Source organism: Eumetopias jubatus, unplaced genomic scaffold (assembly GCF_037043125.1).
Source record: "Eumetopias jubatus isolate StellerSeaLion01/CBP00866 unplaced genomic scaffold, mEumJub1_p1.0 scaffold_16, whole genome shotgun sequence".
Taxonomy (NCBI): Eukaryota; Metazoa; Chordata; class Mammalia; order Carnivora; family Otariidae; genus Eumetopias; species Eumetopias jubatus.
In genome coordinates this window covers 88,829,226-88,851,974 of record NW_028274822.1, presented here as the reverse complement: position 1 = coordinate 88,851,974, position 22,749 = coordinate 88,829,226, and the positions used below count along the sequence as shown (strand labels likewise).

Genomic DNA, 22,749 nt, shown 5'->3' with positions numbered 1-22,749 from the left:
AACAATGAATCATGGAACACTACATCAAAAACTAATGATGTAATATATGGTGATTAACATAACAATAAAAAATTAAAAATAAAATAAATAAATCATTTTAATAAATAAATAAATACAAAAGGCAGGCTCACCACAGCCACATATCTGTTTATACCACACGTGGAACCTGCCATCCTGCCAAGCACACCTCTCTCTCTGCAAGAAGGCATGCCTCCCATGCAGGTAACCCCTTGTTTCTGGAACTGACGTGAAGTGATGGGAACTGACAGGTGTAGCCTCACGACACACTCCCCACAACTTGAGTGTTCTCCCAGGGGTGACAGGGAAAGGCCAGGTCTCCCCCAAGTTCAGACCAGGGTAGAGCCTTCTTCATCCACAAACACGGTGCCTGGGAAGATACCACCCAGAACAGCCCTTCCATTCCCTTGTGCAGCGGTTCACGACCAACAGCCAGGTTACTCCAAGAGCACAAGCAGTGAAGCCATGATTTCCCAAGAAAATCCCAGTCCTCAACACTGTGGGGAGGTGGGAACCAGAAAGGTGAAGACCCGGGTGACTCGTCTGTGCACATAAGGGGAAAAGCTACGCAGAAAATTCCTGAGGATCACCAGGAAAACCATTAGGTGGATAAAAGGCACTGTGGTGATGTACAAACATTGCTATTTTATAGCAAAATAGATAGTATTTTTAAAGCTCAGGATTCTAAGATGGGCTGAGAGTTGCTGGTTTATCTGGGAATAAACTTTTTGCCAATAAAAATCCCTTACCACGTACGGAGTGCTGTGTGCCAGACACCACTCTGGCTTGCCACGGGCGCTCACACATTTGGCCTGCACACCCCCGGGGCAGCTCGATGTCCTTGAGGAGGCAGCGCCAGCTTAAGTCAGTCACCCAGCCTTCCCAACCAGCCAGTGACACAGCTGGGCCTACAGCCTGGGGCTCTTAACCGTGGGGCCGCCTCCACTAGGGAAGACTCGCCCGTGGGCCAGGAAACCAAAGGGCAGCAGCAGAGAACAGGGCTGGATCCCGGGCAGACCGAAGCAGGAGGAGGAAGAGGGAAGCTCAGGCTGGAACAACCCAGGGAACGAGGCTGTATCGTAGGCAGAGGGCGCCGGGGGCAAGGCTTGAGACCGGGGAGGGGCTGCACAGAGCAGGCCTGGGGGAGCCCTGGAAGGGAGCTGAGATGTGGTGACACCTAGCGCCTCTCCTGCTCTCCCCACGCAAGGTGGCAACAAACTTCGGATGAAAGGACCCGGCCCGCACGTGGCAAAGACCCCAGTGCTTCCGAATCAGAGGTCTGGGCCGGGCTGTGGACAGACTCGGAGGCCCCAGGTGGACGCCGACCTGGCTGGGGAAGCACAGGTGAAGCTCTGAGCCGGTCCAGGAGAGCCGCCCGCACCGCAGCTGCCTTCATTCGGCAGTGACGCAGCACACCTGGGAGGGCGCGTGCGGCCTGCTGCAGCGCTTCGCCACCAGCCAGGCGTGGCGTCCCGTGGACAGCCAGCCGGGCAGGGACAGCTGCCCCGTTCTGCGCGCACGGTGACCTGAAAACGCCGTGAGGGTGCAGGCGCGGTGCTTGGATGCGTGGATGTCAGGGGCTGGACCCCCCGCACATCTGCGGAGAAGCCACTGGACTCAAATGAAAACAATGAAACAAACAAAAAAAAAAAACCAAAATGCCAAAAAAATGCAGGACCTGGAGGTCTGGGGGAGGCTGGAAGGTTGGAGACCCAGGAAACAGAGCACTCTCCCCGCCTGGCGACACCCCCACGCCCAACTGTGTCGGGCTCCAAGCTGAGAATGAAGACATGCGGGAGAGGTGGAAGGAGGGGCGCACGGCAGCTTGGATCGCACACACGCCCAGCTGCGCCCACCGGAGGCAGGATGCAGGTGACAGCTTCCCAGAAAGCTTCCCGGAACTCGGGGCGGAGGGAAGCACCTGAGTGGGAAGGCGGCTGGCCTGTCGTTTTCTGACCGCAGGGAGCGCTCTCCCCCGAGACTCCGGCCTTCCCCAGACCCGGGCGTGTGGCAGGCTGCGGAGAGAGCGGAGCCAGGCTGCCATCTAGCGCACACTGGCACCAGCAGAGCGGCCTGGACAGGATGATGATCCGGGAGAGAAGACCGTGGAGAGAACAGCCAGGAGGTGGCTGGACGTTTGCCTGTGTCCCCCCCCACACCCCCCGTGCACCCAGAGGCACAACGCGCCACTGGGACCATCAGGAGCTCTGCTCTCAGGGAGGTCTTCAGGCAGGGGCTTCGCTCCAGCCCCAGAAGGCCGCGCCTGACCCCCTGGGCCACACACAGCTTTCCCGACATCTTCCAGACGGGCTCAAAATCCCCGATGTCGCTCAACAACACCCAACTCCTGGATAACAGCTAACACGTACCGACCTGGGTGGGTGCGTCCAGTGCTGCCCCCGACCCCACACTAACAATAATTCTGCAGTCCTCACCAGCTCCCCAGTGTGCACTGAGGACATGGCCAGAAGCAGCAAAGCCAGACCCAAACCCGGGCAGGAACCACCATGCCGCACTGCCTTCCCAGCCCTGCTTCTGAGCAACCCAGCTCAAGGGCGGGATCCGAGGGAACAGTGCCCAGGGACCGGCCCCGGCCTTCTGGGACCCTCCCGTGAGGATGCCACTAGCCCCAAGCAGCTCACACAGGCTCGCGGACAGCCTGGGGCACTGGAGAGCCCACATGGAGAGTTCCAGCCTGGGGCGGCCACCCCTCCCTGAACTCAGCAGAGCTGGGTCCTCACCCCAGCCTCAGCCGCTCACTTACTTCTCCAGGCCCCTGGGCCGGAGAAGCGTGTCTGTTCCTCCTTCGCACGGCGTGGGGGAAATGCAACGTACCTGGACCACCTTCACCAGAACAGCAAGCCCCAGGGCAGACGTGAGCTTCAAGCTCATACCCAGAAACCCAGCCTGCAGCCGAGACACGCGCCGACCATAGAGTGCTGAGCTCCAACATTGCCAGTGGCCGAACCTGCAGCCGAGGTGTGCCAATCCCGGGCCCGAGCCTCCTGTACCTGTTTCGTGACCCTCTCTCTCCCCACGGCCCCTGTTTCGCACGAGAGGATAAACAGCTGACCCAGGGGCACATCGCCGGCAAGGCCAGGCCAACCTTCAGCCACTGAGCTACATGGTCCAGTGCCCGGAGCAGGGGCTGTGACGAGAGCGGAGCAGCCCGACGCCAGAAAGAGTGGATGATGGTCATGGATGGCCTCCGGCTCCTCTGACTGGGGTCTGTCCTCAGGGCTCCTGACAGCCCCTCGTCCCCAAGGCTCTGCAGCCAGGGAAGGTCCCTGGGGCCACGGGGAGGTCCTGTTCTGCTGCTTCATCCTCCCCGGTGGCGTTGAGCAGGAGCTGCCTGCCCCTGCCCGGGTCACTCCAGCGGCTGGATGCACCCCAGGTCCTGGGCCCCTGCAGGGCTCAGAGAAAGAAAGAGGCCCGCCCTCCTCCCCCACAGAGAACACAGATCCCAAGTAAGAGATCAAAAATGGCAGGGAGGCCTCGGGGGAACCTCTGTGAGCAAACCCAGACGACTGGGTTTGGTACAGGAAATCCGTGGTCATGGATACACGGACAAATGACCAGACCCCTCCAGCTAGATGTCCAAGAGCCATCTGTCACACAGAACACACACTAATGCAGTCCGTACACACGGACAGGACATTAGTAACATAAGAAAGAAGGAAGACTCGTTTGTTTTTAGATTGAAAAACAAGACTCCGCTCCTTCTGGCTCCTTCTCTCCCATCATTCTCATGTCACCGGCCATGAGATGGGAGGCCACGGTGACACTGTGGCCTTCCAGCCCCGCCAGTCCTGCGGCACAGCCACCCGCGCCCCTACCCAAGATGTCAGGTGGACAGAGCCCTCGCCTGCGGAAATCACACGGGAAGGTTTCTGCCGCAGTGGCCGCACCCCCAGGGCACTCAGTGGGGACCCCAACGCACGTTCACACCGAAGTCTGGGGACGTGGAGCTCCAGATGGCACCGATGCTCGCTGCAGCCAGCATGGCCTCCACGGCATGCACACCATTGGGTAAATAACCTGTAATTGGGCACCAGGAGAAAGGCTTGGGTTCAGGGTATGTTGGACGCGGCGGACCTCCAAAAGGTACTTCTGAGAGCCAGGGCAGGAGTGGGGACAAGGGCTGCCTCTGGCTGATCCAAGGAGCACGGCCAGCCTCACCTCACCCCAGTGCCTGGACATCTCCCACTCACAAGGCCCTACCACTTACCACCAGGCTATCCATGTCACCCCCTCCAACCCAACCTAACCAGAGTGATCCCCACAGCCCTTGCAGGATCCGGCCCAGCCTCCTCGCCCTCCACCCCGCCTCCCACTCTGGGCTCAGTCACAACCTTCTTTCAGTTCTCCAGTCGTTCTAAGCTCCTCCTGCCCCGGGGCCTTTGCACAGGCTGTCTGCTCTGCCTAACCACTCTTTTATGCACACGAGCCTTCCTGACTCTGCAAAGTCATCGCTCAGCTCTTAATGCAAATGAGACTTTCTCAGAGACACCTTCTCCGAGGTCACCCGATAAACTCAGGTTCCCTGGCTGGTCCCCACAAAGCACACTCTATTTTTCCCTCACCAAATTAACCTTAATAATCACCTACATCTAATAGTCGTAACTGGCATTTTTATATCTGGTTCTCACGTGAGGGCAGGGATTTGCCTGTCTTGTTCTTTGCTTAACCAAGTGCCTTTTACCATGCCCTGCATATCAAGGCCTTCATATTAGTGAGCTGGCTGGCTGGCAGCTGGACGGATGGATGGATGGATGGATGGAAGGAAAGACGGACAGACAGGTGGATAGATGGGGAAGGAAGGAGAGGCAATAGGGGAATGAAGACGATGAGCAGGACAGTCACGAGACTGTAAGGGGAGAAGAAGCATAGACCCTCCATCCGGCAAGAGGCTGGGCTTTTATGACAACAGAGGCAGAGACTCTTTGTGGCCAGAGAGACTGTGGTCCATTAAACAGATCAACCTAAATGTTCCAGAGGAAAGGAGCAGGCACAAGTCAGCAGAGAGCAGAGGGGCCATGGCCCAGTGCCCCCCCCATCACAACCCCCCAGTGACCACAGAAGCCCTGCAGTCGCAGCACCCAGGGCCCTGAGCACGGCTCCCCCCTTGCTTCCCTCCCCTCCGCTCTCAGGGGCCTACGTGACCACAGCACTCAGGACTCCCGCTCCCTTGGCTTCGCTGTATCTCCCTGCTGGGCCAGGAACAACCCCGAGGGCAGGGCTGCGCCCAGCATCTGCCACAGGCAGGCCCACGCGGGCCTACTGAGCTTACTGTGTAAACCGTGAGGTCCCCAGGGCAGGACGGGGCCCACCCCCGGGAGGCTGCACACCCAAACTCGGTGGAGACCGACAGAGGGCCAAGAGATGAGCATGTCACAGACAAGTAAGTCCCCCACGAGCAGCCCCAACCCAGTCTCAGGAGCCCCTCAAGCTTCTCCCAGGGAGTCACTCCCTCCCGCCCTCTTAGGGAAACACAGCCCCCGGGGGCCTGGAACTATGGACAGGTCAAGTTGGTGTCCACGCTGCGACACTCACGAGGGGGCGGGTCACCGGGGACCAGCCTGACTGCAGAGTCGGGTGTCCCCAGAGGCCTCTCAGCCATCTTCCCCGACACACCCGGTTCTCCATTTCTCCTTCTCTCAGAAAATGTTTGCTTCAAAGAGAGATTTTTTTTTTTTAAGAGAAAATTGGAAAAAGGATCTTCTGAAATCCTTTTCTAGACCTCGAAAGGGTAGACTAAATTGGAAGAAGAACCCCAGATATTGAGGCTTCGACCACGCAATGCCTGCTGTGACCATGGGCCCCACACCCACATTCGCTCGCTCCGTGTTCATCATACACCCGCCGTGCGCCCGCCTCCCTGGGGACAGAGACACGGCAGTGAACAGAAGACCAAGCCCGGTCCTCTAGTATGGGAGGACAGACAGACAGACGCAGGCATGCACACAAATGATCCCAAGATTTCAGGCGGTCTCTAAGGACAACAACAGAACAAAAGCAGGATGTGGGGAGAGAGTGGCGGTGGGTTTTCCGTGGGCTCGCAGGAACCTCCCGGCAGCGAGCAACCACGGGCGGGCCCCATTGAGTAAGAGAGGAGGCAACTTGGTGCGTGCCTACTATCTGGTGCTAGTCAACTAACATGCAAGCAGGGACTCCGTGCCCAGCTGCCATCAGCGGAGACATGGGTACAGCCCTTTCCTCGGTTTACACACGATAAGGCCACCCTCTTTGCAAACACACGCTGAACACCCACTTGCTGTGAGCTCCCCAGGGAGAGGCCCAGCAGCGGCTTCTCCCACCGCCACCCCTGCCCCGTGGCCCCAGCCCCACCACCATGGGGGCGGGGGAGGCGGGCTAGCACCCCAACCACCCGGCCTGCACACCACCCGGCCTGCAGGGACGATAAGTCTTCTTATCTCCCGCTGCTGGCCCCTGGGGACACACCCACCCACATCTCAATTCACTACAGTGCCTTGCGGTGGAGACCAGGTCCACACACAGGCCTTTAAACCTTCTCCAAAAGTCAAAGTGAAAAGAAAACTATAAGAAAGAACCTGAATTGCTCTAGGTGGGAAATCATGACTCACCACCCGATTAGGAGAGAACAAAGGAAGGCGGGGACTCGGGGAGGGAGAAGGAGCCAGGCCTCCCTTTCAGGTCTGAGGATTCCAACCCTTCCAGAAGGACAGTCCCTGCCAACCCCACCGCCTGCCCTGCACACCCAGCCCACCACACTCCTGTCACCCCTGCAGGTGCCCTGTGCCCATGAGCCTCAGGGCCTTTCCATAGGCTGTCCCTACTGCCAGGACTCCCCTGCCCTCTCCCTGCGCCATGACCTTCCTTGTGCATCTAGCCTCCACCAAGCAAGGATCGCTTAAGTCCTATGAGGCTGCATGTAATCTGCCATCTTGTCCAAAAGTGTCCTCAACCTTCCAAGCCAGTCACTCTGCCTCAGTCTCCTCCCCCGCAGGCCACAACAAGAACCAAAAACACTTACCGACCACCCGGTCTCCTTGTTTCACGCCCATTTTCCTCATTGCTGCTGCAAACAAAGCTACTTGTTGCCGCAACTCTTCAAACGTCACCTTCACAATTTCCTCTTTGCCTTCCCCTGGGAAGAGAAAAGGGACAGGCGGTAGAGACAACCCTAAAAGAAAGGTTCTCAGTCACAGACAAGGAGGAAAACTCACACGGCTTAAACGCAGGTTGGAAACGGGTGCCCAGAACATCACCCAGATGTGGGTTTCCTCAGCTTCCTAGGGAAGGGCGTGTATGTGGAAGTCAGCCTAAGACATTAGAATGATCTGCCTCGCTATCGAAGAAACATAAGTGACAACAGCGAGACACGAATTTCCACCTACCAGACGGCAATAACGGAACAGGACGGTGTGCTAGCTGGCCACCACAACGACCCCACTGATCCCCGTCCTTGGTGCTCATGTTCTCAGGTGAGTCTGCACACATTGATGGGGCCCGAGCCAGGTAACCAACATGACACTGGAGACCAGTGACTTCTGATGCTTGGTCCTAGAAGACACGGCAGCTTCCACCTAGCTCACTCTGGGGGATCTAGCTGCCACGTGGTGAGAAACTGAGGACTCCATGGGAGTGTACCATCTTGGATGTGGAACTGCCCGCCTCGGTCAATCCTTCAGATGATGCAGCCCCTGCCGACATCCTCATTGCAACTTCATGAAGGGCTCCCAAGCCAGAACCACCCTGCTAAGCCATTTCTGAACATGCAACCCACAGAAACTGTGAGACACTAAGAGTTTACTATTTTAAGCCTCTCCCTCTCCCTTTCCCCCTCCCCCTGCTTGCATGCTCTCTCTCTCTCTAAAATAAATAAAATCTTAAAAAAAAAAGAAAGAAAGAAAATGAATACAACCAAGACTCAATGTTGCATGGGTGTGGGAAAATTATTTGAATGTACTTTCTACTGGAAAGACATTACTCCTCTGACTGTTGTCTTTGATGCAAATATTTTATTCCTGACTAAGTGCTGTTTGATTCTATAACATGAAGCATCACTTCTCCAAACATCCTGATTTCTCTTTGGTATAAATCTGGCTTTTCCCATTTCCTTAAGGTTATGTATGCCTACCCCTGGTTCTTTTCTCTCCTTACTGAGTAGCCTCGTAATTACTTCTCCCATATTTCCACTCCCCCACGTGATTTCCTATCCTGTAAAAATACCCAGTAACCTGAAACCACTGGTCAAAGACAGAATGTGCTGTGCAGGCAGCTGTTCTTGGAACTTCCACACTGATGGGCTAATGCATACTGCTTCTGCTCTGCTCGCTGGAGCATGAAGGCACCAGTGAACGCCTTCCTTTGGCGGCACCTTGTGGCCTCCCCAGGGATCATATGGAGGAGGGATGGGGTCGGCCAAGAATGCCTAAGCGAGCACAAAGCAGAACTCCACAAGTACCTGCACTCAGCTGGGAGAGTGGGAACGAATTAGGAAAACATGCAGAGAGCAAAACACAGTGAGTGACTTTCAAGTCCCCAAGCCAATAACCAGCCGATCTAGGACCCTGCTAAGAAGGTACCCTATTTGTGGGATGCCTGGGTGGCTCAGTCGGTTAAGCGTCTGCCTTCCGCTCAAGTCATGATCCCAGGGTCCTGGGATCGAGCCCCACATCAGGTCCCTGCTTCTCCCTCCACCTGCCGCTCCCCCTGCTTGTGTGCTCTCTCTCGCTCCCACTCTGTCAAATAAATTAATTAAATTAAAAAAGAAGAAGAAGAAGGTACTTTATTTGTAAACTAAATTTGATCCCTGGCTTGAGGGCACTTATTTCCACTGCAAATAAAAGGGGAGCTCATTAGAAGAAGGGGTTCTCCTACTTAAAGGGAAGGAACGGCAGGGCTGGGCAGGGAGAGCGCGCAGGGACAAGTGTGAAACAGCCACCACGCACCCGGAATGACCACCTTACCTCCCTCACCCACGCTCAGGACACAGCTGGACTTAGGGAAAGAGGGTCTGGGTGCAGCCAATATACACGTGAGGGGGAGCGTGAGAGCGTGAGCGCACAGCCACCCCCAAGACTGGTCTGTTTTCCCACTAGCATCACCGATTTTCAGGTTTGTTTCGTTTTGTCAGAAGATTCACATCTGACCTTTCCCACTTTCCCGAGGGAGAAACTGGGACCTGGTGCGGTGCCTGAGGTAAAAGTGCAGAGACCTCTGACGGGAGCAGGAAAAACAATCAAAGACAGGCCCAGCGTTCCCGCCCCTCCGGTCATAAAGGCGCTGAGCAGAGCTCACCAAGGGACCCCAGTGCCTGGGGCAGGACAGCCCTTGAAGGGCCTCTCGCGGGCAGAGAGAACGTGCTGGATCCACACACCCGAACGTGACTGGGACATAAAAGGAAGGAAGCACTGACAGTTGCCACAGCGCGGAGGGGCCTTGAAAGCATGAGGCCAAGCAAGAGGCCAGACACCAAGAGCCACACGGGATTCCATCTCTAGGAAACGTCCAGCACGGGCAAACGCGAGGAGACGACAGACACCGATGGGTGCCGGGTCTGAGGAGGGGTGTCCCTTTGAGGTGGCAGAGACAGCAGGAACTAGACAGAGGTGGTCCTTGACAACCCTGTGAAGATGCGAAGAACCACTGACATGCGCCGCGCAAGGGCATGGATGACTCTCGTGGCTGAAATCCCCCTTGAAGGAGGCCCGCTCTCCCAGCTTCCGCCGCTCTCTGCCTCCCGGAGGCTGTGGCCGCCAAGCACCTCCAGCCGGTTCCCTGCCGGGGGCTATTGTGACCAGGGTCACGTAGCAGGCATGCCCGTGTCACACACGCGGCTCACTACTGAAACCCTGTAAACCAACTCCTATTAGACTTCAAGGGTGTAAGGAACCCCAGGCAAATGTGCTCCTCCATTCATTTTACAAAGCTAAAGCTTAGCCCACCGGCTCCAGCTCAGAGTGTGCCTGCATTTCACACACCTCACCTAGCGGCCACCACAGCATAGCCCGGCCCACCTTCAACGTGCTCAGAGCACCGACGTGAGCCTCCCGCTGGACAAAATCACCTGACTACGGCACTGACAGTGACAGACGATGCAGGTGGCGTCTGTGACCCACGTGATCGCGTGGCTGACGGGGAGCGGCGGCCGCTGCCCAGTATCACAAACAGGATGGGACCGCGGATCGTGAGCCCGGGCGACAAGGTCTAGATTCAAAATTCCAAGTACGGTTTCTACTGAATGCGCTAAACCACTGTGAAGTCAAACAGTCCTAAGCTGGGGACCATCCGCATGGTTTTCTTATCGTGCGCCCCACTCCAATGTCAGCCGTCCTGGTCAACACCATGTTCCCAACACTTTGCACTGAAGAGACATTTGAGACAGATCTGAGAACGAGTGAATGGACGGATGGACATGCAAATACCTCCTTGAAAAGCAAGGGAGAGATGCAGGACTCGTGTAGTGTCCCCATTCCCAAGGCTACTTATTTACGTGCTCAGCCCAAACTGCATCCGGCTAAGAACCAAGGAAGGGAGAATAATGCCGAACAGCCCAAAGACTACATAAAGGCAAGACTCTGTGGTTCTTAACCAACAATATGCATCAGAAGCAACCGTGGGCTTTAAAAATATACATGAGCCTGGGCCCCATCCCTGGAAGATGTGCTCTAGGAAGCCACGGTAGGAACTGGACAGCCAGGATTTAGAAAAGCCACACAGGGATTTCAGAGGTATAACCTCAACTGAGAGCTATGCACGTTTCCCCTGTGGCGGAAACTGCTGTATACACATGTATACACATTCACTCATTTAAGCTCTACAATATTCCTGAATAGGTACTCTCCTCCTCTCCATTAGACAGAGGTAGAAACAGACCCAGAGAGGTTAAGGGGCTCACCCAAGGTCAGCTACCCCTACTTCAGGCACTACCTGGACAAGCATAATTATCTGACTTGTAACACCACTTCTGACAACAAATAGTAACTTGTAACGTAGACAGGGGTTGCAAGGACTGAGAGCAGGTGGCAAGAGACAAGACTTGGGCAGGTGACGGCAGGGGGCACAGCTACCTGAGCTCCCTTTGCAAAGGAGGGAGCAGACCATCCCACACATGTGGACAGCTCGACAGCATTAGATTCTGTCACCATCCCAAAACTGGAAGCCGTGAGTCATGAACACCAAAGGTCCAGTGAAGTTCAGTCTCCTCTGCGGATGCCCTATTTCCTCACAACCCAAGTAGCACATGCTGTGTCTAAAATGAGTAAGTAAAGCTTTATCACTCAAAGGAGAAAAACATAGTCACCTGGAAAATCCACCGTGAAACACCTCAAACCTTAACCAATACAATATAAATCCAATGTTACTTTTTTACAAAACTTCAGGCTTACCAAAAACCTAATTAATTAGGAGGCCAACCACAGTGTCTCCTTACTAAGAAAACTCCCCGTTTATTTCAAATATTTTATGGCAACTCTTCTGGAACCTGCTTAGTACATAAATTAGAAAATTCTTTAAACTTTTTTTTTTTAAAGAGAAGTCAACAGGCAGAGATTCTAGCTGTAGTTCCCTCACTAACTGTCCCGGTGACTCTGAGCTGGTTACTTCATATTTGGTGTCTCAATTTCTCCCATAAAACATGATCACATGAATGTCCCCTCCCTTTCTCAGCAAGAAGAAAAAGTCAACAGAGGTCTTAACGATGTCGGAAAGGTGCCAAGGGCAGCCGTTACAGAAAAACAGTATGGAGGAGGTTCCTCGGGAAATTAAACATAGAGTCGCCATACGATCCACCTCTGGGTATCTACCCAAAAGGATCCAAAGCTGGACCTCAAGGAGCTATGTGCACACCCATGTTTGTCATAGCCTATTCACAACAGCCAGGAGGTGAACGTGACCCAGGTGCCCCGTGACAGATCAACAGACACACAAGATGTGGGGTATCCAAACAAGGGAATACATACAGCCTCAAAAAGGTAGGAAACCCTATCACACACGACTACACGGATGGACTCTGAGGACACCATGCCGAAACAGGGGGAGGATGGAACCGTTCTGCAGAGCTGATGCACAGCAACGGGAAGGCACCTAACACTACGGAACTGTATGCTTAAAAATGGTCCAGACGGTACATTTAATGTTACCCACTTTTTACCACAATAAAAAAAGTGCCAGAACATTGTTTGAAAACACACACGGCAATCTGGATGTTTGGAGCCTCTCCAGCCACGTGGCCCTTCGTGTGCGTGGCACAGGATGCGGAGAGAGGGAAATCCACTGGGGCCATGAGGACTCACTTGCAGCGTATAGGGCAACTCGGTCATTTTCTTTGTGCCGCAGGAGGTTTTCCGCGTAGTTTAGACGACTGCCTTTGAACCACTCGGGGACATCTGCGATTCCTTTCGATGTGTCCACAACCTACCGAGAACGACAGCAAACCAAGACACGCACCCAGATGAGATCTACACCAGGAATAAATACAAGTGACTCTGCTTCCCGGGAAGCCCACTAACTCACTGGCCCAAAGCCTCATTAGATCGTTTCATAGACTGAGCACTGGACTGGCCTCCAGGCTTGGAACTGAAGAGAGATCAGTTCATCAGACAGGATTTCACATGTGCAAGTTGCTGGGAAGAGATCTTCAGCATTCTCACCACAGGGAAAGTGAGGCAATGGGTGTGTTAATCCCACAGTGTGTCTGTATATCAGATCATCACGTTGGGCGCTTTAAATAGATACGGTTTCATGGCTAATTATTCCCCCATGAGGTTTTTTTTTTTTTAAAAAAAAAAAAGGAAATGAATGCCAAGGGAAAACAGCATCCCCACAAATGAACTCTTTCAGCAGACCTGTATGAAGCACCTACTCTATGAGAGGTGCAGGGGCCAGAAAGTAAGTAAGACAGGTGGGCACCTGCCCAATGCCGCAGGCTCTGACCACACACACTGAAATCTGGGAGACGGAGCTCCAGGACCCACCCGCCCCTCCCACCGCAACCCCCCAGAGCCAGAGCCGGGCCCCTAGCCTCCTTCCTCCATGGGCTGGAACCTCGACATCCTTCCCCAAGTGCATATACAGGTGAGCCTCTCAGAACAGTTCACCCCCCAGTCACACGAAAACACAATTAAGTTATACTTTGGGTAACAGGACCCACTTTCCCCAGATTGACGGACAGCATGAGGCGTCAGAACGTTCCCTGAACTCCAGGTTTAAAAAATAATAAAACTACTGACAATTTAAAAAAGAACAATAATGTGAATGTATTTAATAACACCATGGAACTGGACACTTTAAAATGGTTAAGATGGTAAATTGTGGAAAAAAAAAAAAGATGGTAAATTGTGTTATGTGTCTTTTACCACAATTAAATTTTTTTTAAGATAAAATAAAAATAAAACGACGATGCCCTGCATGTAGGATCGCCCAAGTTCCCAGGACAGGGCCTGAGGTCCACACATCACAGAGTCCAGAGGTTGCCTGGTCTCCATGGAGTCTGTGACCTCAACACAATTTTCTGCCAACTCTCTAAAACAATGACTTTTTCCCACTGATGCGAGGCGTCAAAAGAAAATATGATTCAGTATTCCCAAAAACAAACACTTTATTTTGGAACATAACCATAAAAAGGTAATGCATAAGTAAAATCCCTACTTACCTCATCATACGTGCGTGAGAAGACAATTCCACTGAATTTCCAGAACTCCGCCCAGAAGTCTGGATAGGATTCAACTGACCAGTGGTATAAGTCATCATAATTTTCTAAAAACAAAATAAAATGGCACATGGCTCAAACCAATCTTAGAAAGTCTTGGCAGTCCAATAAGAAGACGGGGACACACGTAAGGAATTAACAGTTATGTCTGAGCAGTTTGAAGGTGTCTGACAAGAAATGGTCTGGGGGAGGTGGGGTATCCCAATTCTTACCCCCCAGAAACCCACCACTGCCGGGCAGTGGTTCCATATCATAACCAGCGTGCCTAAGAACATGGACTCTGGAGCCAGAAGGCCTGGCTGCAAATCCTGGCCTGGCCGGTTATTAGCTGTGCAACCTTGTGGAGGTTACTTGAGCAAACTGTGTCTCGGTTTCCCCATCTGTGAAATGGAGATGGTTAATAGCACCCCCTCTTGGCAGGGCTATTGGGAGCATTTAAATGAGCATAAGCACATGCATGAGACAGATACTAGAACAGGACCTTGGACCAAATCAGAACTCCATTAAGCTTGCTATTATTATACCATACAAACAGGAAAGCCATATCCAATAGATTTGAAAACACAGAAGTGCAAAACTAGGAGCTTATTGATGACTTCTTGTGCCAGTAACAATGTTTGGGGGAGAGAGGAACAGGTATTTATTTTGATTTTTGAATAAGCCATATGATTCAAGGTAACAGAAGTGCAGAAGGTCATTCAGGAAGTCTCTCCATCCTGCCCCACAATCATCTAACTTTTCTTACCTAGAAGTAACCAGTTAAAGAGATTTGTGTGTCCTTCCAGATTTTATGTATGAGTAAATACATCCCTCTCTCCGGCTTTCACACAAATGAAAACTCGCTCTTCTTCCCACCTGGTTCCAATCCTGGGGAAAGTTGCTGCCCCTCACTGGGCCTTTTTAATTGCCACATATTTTCGGTAGGCTCTCCATTCATATGCTGGTGCTCCAAGGATGTGGTAACAAGAGGAAGATGACCAGCAGGTGTCAGGAACAGAAAAAAATGGCCTAATATGATGGCTGGGCTGAATTCTCTCGCTGCCATCAGTCAGCTAAAGACTTAATGGTCCTCCCTGTTCCCAGCCCTGGGGGCCAGAGAGGGAGTACACAGAGGAAAGGAGAGATCTCTGAGAGCAGGAGCATGCTGCAGGAGGAGGGGCTGGCCCTGGCAGCAAGGGCAGGGTCAGGACACTGGGAGGAAGCCAAGAGCCCAGTTAAAGAGTGCTGGAGTGAGTGGGTCTGCAGCAGGGATGGAGAAGGGTCACCTGGATGAAATGCGGAGAGGCAGGACAGAGGTCATACAGTGATCAGGGAACGGGGGCTTCAGGCCACCTCCTCCAAGCCCCAGGAGAACGGCCCTCCGGCCCCACCCACCTACTCACGCCAGGGGCCAGAGAGCAGGTCCACCAAACATGCAGGGAAAAACGCCAGGACCGGGCATCTGGAAGGCTGGGGCCAACCCTGACTCTAGAGACCACGCTTGGGGACCTCAGGTAGGCCAGTCTTGGGGACTCAGTTTCCCTGTGTGTCACCTGGAAATTGACTGGAGGAGGCCATGGATGCCCCCATGACCGAGGAGAGGTAACACTGCGCTCCAGGGTTGGGCTGGACGACCCGCATTAGAATCTCGGCTCTGCCACTTACTACACAATGACGGTGGGCAAGCTGCTCCACCCTCTGAGCCTCGGCATTGTCAACTGCAAGATGGGAATAACAACAGTGACCCCGAGGAGCAGTAGAGCATGTTGCTTAAAGACAAAGGCTCCAGAGTGCCACAATCCGGGTTCAGATCCCGCCAATTTCCATGTGACTCAGATGAGTAATCAATCATCTCTGGACCTCAGTTTCTCCTCCATGAAAGGAAGAGAATGGTACTTGTCACAGGGTCACTGTCAGGACTGAAACAGTCAGAACACATGAAGCACTAAGAACAGTGCTTGGCAGAGAGAAAGTACCTGGCGTGACAGCCACTGCAGCCACTGCTGGTCACATCCTGCAGAAGCACGACCCACAGCGGGCTAGCAGACAGGACGGGCTGTGCAAGTACATGGAAGTGTTAATGAGCAGGACTCCGGGTCCAGAAGGGGGGGCGGGAGAGGGAGGCTCCACCCTGCCCGCACTAGGCAAACAGGCCCACAGCTCCATTCTCTCCCAGTCTTTTGTTTGTTTTTGGTCACCTTGATCCTTGCAAAGGGCAAATAGTTCCGGCACCAAAAATTCCTTCAGGCTCACACAAGAGATGGACCAGAGGCTTCACACCCACACCTCCACTGAAGACTACAAAAGCCCATCAAGAGTGAGTCACCAGCAGCATCCGCGAGGGAGGAAGATGCCACCCGCCTGCCAATCTGGGGACTGAGTGGTCTCGACAGCAACCCAACATCACAAGGACCGTAGAGGACAGCAGAGAAACGGAAGGACTCGGTGCAGAGACTTCTCCACCGCTGACGACCCAGCCAAGTCATCGGGGACCCCTCTTCAGACACGCCCTTCCGGCTCCTGCTCACACACTCCTGGCCCCCACTCACAGGCAGCATCCCAAAGCCCGGATGATCCGCCACAGGCCTGTGTGGTTCAGGCTGCACGCTGCTCGTGAAGAACTGGAACTAGCTGTCAATGTACTAAAGTCAGGTTTCAAATGAAATTCAGTGTCGCTGCCTTCTCCTGAGACAAGAGAACAGCTGTGACCGGCTCCTGTTTCTCACCTCCGCCCTCACCTCCCTGTGCTGTCCCCTCCCCACACTGAGCAGGACTCATCCGTGTCACCAACAGGATAGTATGGAAATGACCAAGGGCGACTTCTGAGGCCAGCTCCCAACAGCGCAGCCCCCGCCTTGCTCTCCCAGATCACTAAGGCACCGTCCCACCACGTAGTGACAAGCAACTACAGAGCTGGGTGACAGCCGCGCCCCACCCTCACCCACATGCCCAAGGCCACATACCGCGGCACAGACTAATGATTCCAGAAACAGACTACAGATGGGCTACTCACAGCTGCGACATCCCAACCAGGACTGAACTTCCGTTTTCCCAGCTGGGGAAAGGGGGTGAAAGCAGCACCTACCTGGCCAGGTTACTGAGGATGGAGTCGGCGGATGCGTGTGTAAAGCACCCACTAAGGGGGCGCCTGGGTGGCTCAGTTGGTTGGGCGACTGCCTTCGGCTCAGGTCATGATCCTGGAGTCCCGGGATCGAGTCCCGCATCGGGCTCCCTGCTCAGCGGGGAGTCTGCTTCTCCCTCTGACCCTCCCCCCCCTCATGTGCTCGCTCTCTCTCACTCTCTCTCTCAAATAAATAAATAAAATCTTTAAAAACAGAAAAAGCACCCACTAAGTTGACTGGTATTATGCCCATCACCCTCTGGGTCCCCGTAGGCATCTGAATGTGCAAGTCTTGCTTTCCCTTCACCCTCTTCTTCCTCTCCACCTACGAGACTTTTGACCAGCCTACACCTCCAAGTCTCAGCTCAGGATCCTGTCTGCCAGAGCCAACACGCCCTGGAGCGCCCGGGAGGCGACAGCAGGCTGCCGTGCGCTGGCGCTCGGCCCTGACTCACTCGCCGCACTGCTAGCCTGCACGAGCTTTCTCCTCCAGCTACACTTGAGCTATTTGAGAACAGGGAGCAAGCCTTCTATCTGTGGGCAAACGATGTCCCAGCTGCTCCAACACTGAACTGAGTTGTAGCTTGTGGTACACCGGAAAACACGTGGCACAGGCCACCAAACCAGCAGGTGCTTTGAAGGGGGTGTCCCTCCCCTAATCAAGGGGGGGGGCTGGTGCGTGTAGCATGCGCCCTGGGGTCTTGCAAAAGAGGCCTCACACCACAGGCACATATGCTGGGCTGCAGCTGTGGGCTGCTCCATAAGGGGTCCGCATCCTGAGGGCCCCCAGGTCTACGTGGGCTTGCAGGGAGCCCTCAGGTAGCTCCGCTAGAAGCAGTGACAATAAACCAAGCAATGGCCCTGGGTGCGGGAAAGAGAATAAGTAAGCCCACCCAGATCGGGCAGCTCCTGAACGGCGGGGATAGAGACCTCACGCCAACCTCGGTCTGGGGTTTTGGGCTCATGGCCAGGTGGCCAGGCGGGAGGATGGCCCCCAGCCGTCCAACCTCAGAACCAGAGCACAACTGAAGCGACCCGTGAAGGTGCGTACTTTGCTCTCTCTCTGTACATGCGAGCGACAGCATTGCTCAAGACTGCATACCAACTACACACAAGACCCCGGGGGGTGGGGGGGAGTACAAGTTCAAGTGTGCAGTCTTGAAGCGACTAGAATACTCACAAATTAATGGAAAGACGAGGCAGAATGAAAGTCCAAATTACATGCATTTGGAGAGCAGATGAAAGGAGAAAACATTCAAAGACAATGATCAAAAACAAGGCAGCATGTGAGTTGGCTCTTAAAGCCCAAAACCGCCAGGGCTGGGCCTCTGGAAGCAGCAGGCTGGCTCAACCATCAGGAGTGGAAGAGTAAAACACAAACACCAAGGAGCGCCTGAGGGCTCGGTCATTAAGCGTCTACCTTCGGCTCAGGTCATAATCCCAGGGTCCTGGGATCGAGCCCCGCATCGGGCTCCCTGCTCAGCGGGGAGCTTGCTTCTCCCTCTCCCACTCCCCCTGCTTGTGTTCCGTCTCTCGCTGTGTCTCTGTCAAATAAATAAATAAAATCTTTAAAAAAAGAGAGAGAGAGACAAACATCAAGCTCTAAAGCTCCCCCAGACCAAGAGGAGAACCCTGCTCAGTCTAGCTTATTGCCACCACATGGTGACACAGACCCAGCATCACAGACCTTTGGGTTTTCAAAACAAGTTGGAAATCTTGCTTTCCCTATGCAGTCTCCCAGTGTGTGAGCCACCTGAGCCAAGTCTTCAGGTCCAGTCTGGGCCTGGACCCCCAGTCCACCGCCCCGAGCAGGCCGACTGGGAGTGCTCAGTAGTGTTTACACAGCGACCCACGGACCAGCCAGGTGCAGGTGACCGCTGGGCCTGAGGGCCTCCTGTCACCCTCATACCACCCACTGACACAGGTCCTCTCATCATGCCCATTTTACAGCCAGGGAAAGTGAGACTCAGGGAAGATCTGGTGACTTCCTCCTGATCATAAAGAAGTGGTGGAGCCAGTTCGAAATCCAGGTAGTCAAGTCAGATGTGTCTCACCCACCTCACAACTCATGTGCCATCACTTCCTAAAGTGCCACGGCTAGTTAAGCACAGGAGAAGAATATTATACTACTGCCAGCAGGGGAAAGAGACAGAATCGAGGGGAGGTAACACAGACGAATGTTCCACTCCTGGCTCTTCTTGGGGGAGAAGGAATCAGGTCTGTTCTCCCCCAACCAGACACACATTATTTACCCACTACTACCTGGAAGGCCCCCGAGTAATAAGCCACATCTGTCTCCAAGGTGCTCCCTGTCTAGTGAGCAGGAGGGAGGGAGAGCGAGAGAGCTGGGTTTGCCAAGGGAAGGGGCTCAGTGGAAGCTATGACACCCATCCTACGGTGGAGGGCTTGGAAGCTGCCAGGTGGCACTGTGCGATTTCACGGTCAACAAGGGGCCATTGTGAGCCTCTGAGCCAAGGAGTGACAAAGTCAGACCTGTGCTCCGGCGAAGCAAGCAGGGTGTACAGAAGGGAGGAGGAAGGAAAAGTAGGAAGCAGGAAACCAGCCAGTGTTCGGGGTAGAGGGAACAAGGGCCCCCCACAAAAAGGGGGGATTAAGAAGGAAGGCAGTGCTGCTGAGGACTCCCCTATGCAGGGCAGACGACCCAGTCTCCACTTCTGTGAGGATTACTGAGAACGGTGATGCCACCGACAGGAACACAGGAGTCCCAGAAGCCAGCCGAGGGCCACGAAGGGGAGGAAAGTGGCTGTGAGGAGCTAAAAACCGCTGAAGGTGGGGAATGTCCTGCAGGAAGTCGGACAAGCCAGCCAGAGCCGGAGGGAAGCACGTGCAGGTGCTTCTCACCCAGAAAAAGGGCCTCGTCTGCCCAGCCCACACGCAGCCAGGCCAGGCTGTTTCTGAGAGCCAGGGTGGTGGCCGGAGGGAGGGCCCGTGGCTAGGTTCTGCAGCAGGCTGCGAGCGTAAACAGGAGGGGAAGGAGTCTCGCCCCAATCCCAAAGGCTCTACCTGACCGTCTTTCTCCTAGGTGCCTGAATTCCATGGCAGCCCTTTAGTAAGCTCAAGATGAGGGGCCTAGGAGGGGACAACACAAGGGGCTACTGGCTGGCAAGGGACCCCCCACAAACATAGGAGAAGAGCTACAAGTCAGAAAGACCCTATGTCTGGGAGGAAGCGCCCCCCCCCCCCCCCCCCCGGCCAGGCCAGAGTGCAAGACCCCAGGGGCCCCTCACCTCACAAGTAGGAAGACTAGCAAGGGATCTCAGTCCCCAGAGGTTCCAAGGCCCGGGAGGGGTGGGGGCGAGTGGGGGCGGGTGAAGACCCCTGCCGGGGACATAGATGCTACAGTCAGGAGGAGTCCTGCACAGACAAGGGGGCAAAACCCCACCGTCAGAAGGTGCCCCACCCCCTGGAGAGGGGGCCTCCACTGCCAGGGGCTCCTCCAAGCCCCGGAACAGGGAAACTGAGAATCAGGGGATTATTCCAACAACCAGGAGGGGCCCTGACAGCAACGCCCCGGAGAAGGGGGCGCCCCGGTCCCCAGGAGGGGGTCCCTCTGCCAGGGGGCCCTTCGGACCCCGAGGGGGAGCCAGACTTCTGGAGGCCACGGCCCGGTGGGCGGGGGGGAGCGGTGGTGGCCGCGGAGCCCCCGGGCCGCGTGCCCGCACTCACCCAGCGCCAGGCCGCAGGCGGCGCCCACAGCCGCCCGGAAACGGTCCATCTGCGTGTTCTTCTTGCTGTCAGGCTCCCACATCACCTGGCACTCCAGGATCTCCTCCCGGCCGGACCGCGGCTGCTTGGACATGGCTGCGGCGGGGGGCGGCGTCGGCTGTGCTGGGACCGGGACCGGGGGTGGGACCGGGCGGGGGGCGGCAGGCGGAGCGGCAGGGTCCCGGGGCGGCGGGTGAGCGGCACCGACGGGTGGCAGGCAGCACGACTGAGCTCGGCGCGGGCGCGTCTGCGGGATCCCCGGCCGGCCCCGCCCCTGCCAGGCCCCGCCCCTGCCAGGCCCCGCCCCTGCCAGGCCCCGCCCCTCCGCGTGTAACCCTCCGCCGGTGCCGAACCTCGCAAAGGAGTGCTCCCCGCCGCGCCCTACCGCGGCCGGGACTCGAACCCGCGCGCGGTGGGTGGAGTTGCGCAGGCGCGTTGCGCCCGAGCTCCCCATCCTCACCTGGGACGTCAAGGGGTTAAAGCAGCACGGGAAGCCGAGAGGCGCTGGCCCGTTCCTGTGCTCATTCGTTCGCTATTGATTTGTTCTTCCTGCGGATTATTGACGGAGCGCCTGCTGGGTGCCGGGCACGGTGCAGGGCTTTGCGGATACAGCAGTGAACGAAGCAAAGTTCCTGCCTTGTGTCAACAGGAGATAAGGGACGAAGATGTCGTATATACGTCATACATAGTATAATGCATGCAGTGAAATATGTAGTATACCAATGAGTGTCGTATAAATAATACGTGTACAGTAATTCATGTAATAAAAAGTATTAAGTACTATGGAAAGAAAGCAGGGAAGGATAGAAAAGACAGAAGGAGTGTTTCTATTTAAATAGAGTCGTCAGGGAGGATTCCATTGAAAAGGTGACGTCTGCCACCAACTTGAAGCAGGTGACAGGAGTAATGAGCTCTTCAGTATCTGGGGGAAAGTGTCCAGGCAGAGATGACAGCAGGTGCTAAGGCCCTGAGCAGGAGTGTTGGGTGTGGTTAGAGAACTAGTAAAGGGTCCAGCCTTTTTCTTTGACTTGAGAGACCTGGAGTAGAAGATAAAGTCAATGAAGGAAGAGTGGCCACACAAGTGGCTCCTAAGGACAATGAAGACCAGCTTTTACGATGGGCAAGATGGGACCGCTGAAGGTTTTGAGCAGAAGAGGGTCATGTTCTGACTGTAGCTGTAATAGGAATTCCTCTGGCTGCTGAGTTGAGAATAGATTTCAGGGAGCAGGTATAGAAGCAGGGAGACCAGTTAGGATGATGTTGAAAGAGATGATGGTGGGGCGCCTGGGTGGCTCAGCTGGTTGGGCGTCTGCCTTCGGCTGGGGTCATGGTTCCAGGGTCCTGGAATCGAGCCCCACATGGGGCTCCCTGCTTGGTGGGGAGTCTGCTTCTCCTTCTCCCACTCCCCCTGCTCATGCTCTCTTTCTTTCTCTCTGTCAAATAAATAAAATCTTTTAAAAAGAGAGAGAGAGAGATGATGGTGGCTGGACCAGGTGGCAGATGTGGAAATAGAAAAATGAGACTTGGGGTATATCTTGAAGGTTAATTTATTACACTCCTACTGTGCGTGGGTTGGCACTGTGCTACGGACCTTCCCACATTCCTTGTAACTTATTCTCCCAATAACCCAGTCAGCTTCTCCCAGGCACATTTTTTTTTTTTGCAGTGTTGGAGTTTTATGAAGCAACCCCATCACTAAATCAGAAACAGCTTCCATCTCTCAATCACCACGAAAAAAACATAGGTTCTAATCTAAAACAGGATGCTTGCTATATAAACATGACTTCCAGAATACCTGGCTTTCTGACCTCCAAGTCCTAGGGCCAGCATCTCATCTGGCTCTGTGTTTGAGTTACCACCCTTGTGAAGGCATGAGTTCATCTTGACCCGGAAGGAGATTCATCTTTGAAGGATTCATGGTTTTTTTCAACAGGAGCAAAATCCTTGTTTCACCGGTTCACCAGGGTTCCCAAAGCCTGATCCATAGGAGGAGCTCAAGAAAGAGTCATTCATTCAGAAATGCCTAGTGTGTGCCTCCGTGGGCTAGGCAAGGGGGTTCTGCTATGTAAAGCATAGACCTCGCCTTCCAGGGCCATGCAAATCAGAGTTTGATGAGGGGATTGGCCAACTCTCATAGAGCGGGCAGAGGACTGGATTTATACACCTGATGGCCACTTGATTCATTCTTAATCCCTTCAGCCTGGCCCAC

The 22,749-nt window shown here is 54.6% G+C and overlaps 1 protein-coding gene across 2 annotated transcripts in view; it reads right to left on the bottom strand.

Annotated features, from left to right (window-relative positions):
- Nucleotides 1-20,682, bottom strand: part of AACS (acetoacetyl-CoA synthetase) — a 60,107-nt gene extending 39,425 nt beyond the window's left edge. For both annotated transcript variants that reach the window (XM_088019458.1, XM_088019459.1), the window contains exons 1-5: nucleotides 20,502-20,682; nucleotides 13,658-13,761; nucleotides 12,300-12,420; nucleotides 7,034-7,147; nucleotides 3,959-4,056 (exon numbers count right to left, since the gene is read on the bottom strand). In XM_088019458.1, coding sequence (XP_087875584.1) covers nucleotides 3,959-4,056; nucleotides 7,034-7,147; nucleotides 12,300-12,420; nucleotides 13,658-13,761; nucleotides 20,502-20,634 — 570 coding nt within the window. In that variant the 5' untranslated portion in view covers nucleotides 20,635-20,682. The remainder of the gene's footprint in view (nucleotides 1-3,958; nucleotides 4,057-7,033; nucleotides 7,148-12,299; nucleotides 12,421-13,657; nucleotides 13,762-20,501) is intronic.
- Between the last annotated feature and the right edge of the window lie 2,067 nt (nucleotides 20,683-22,749).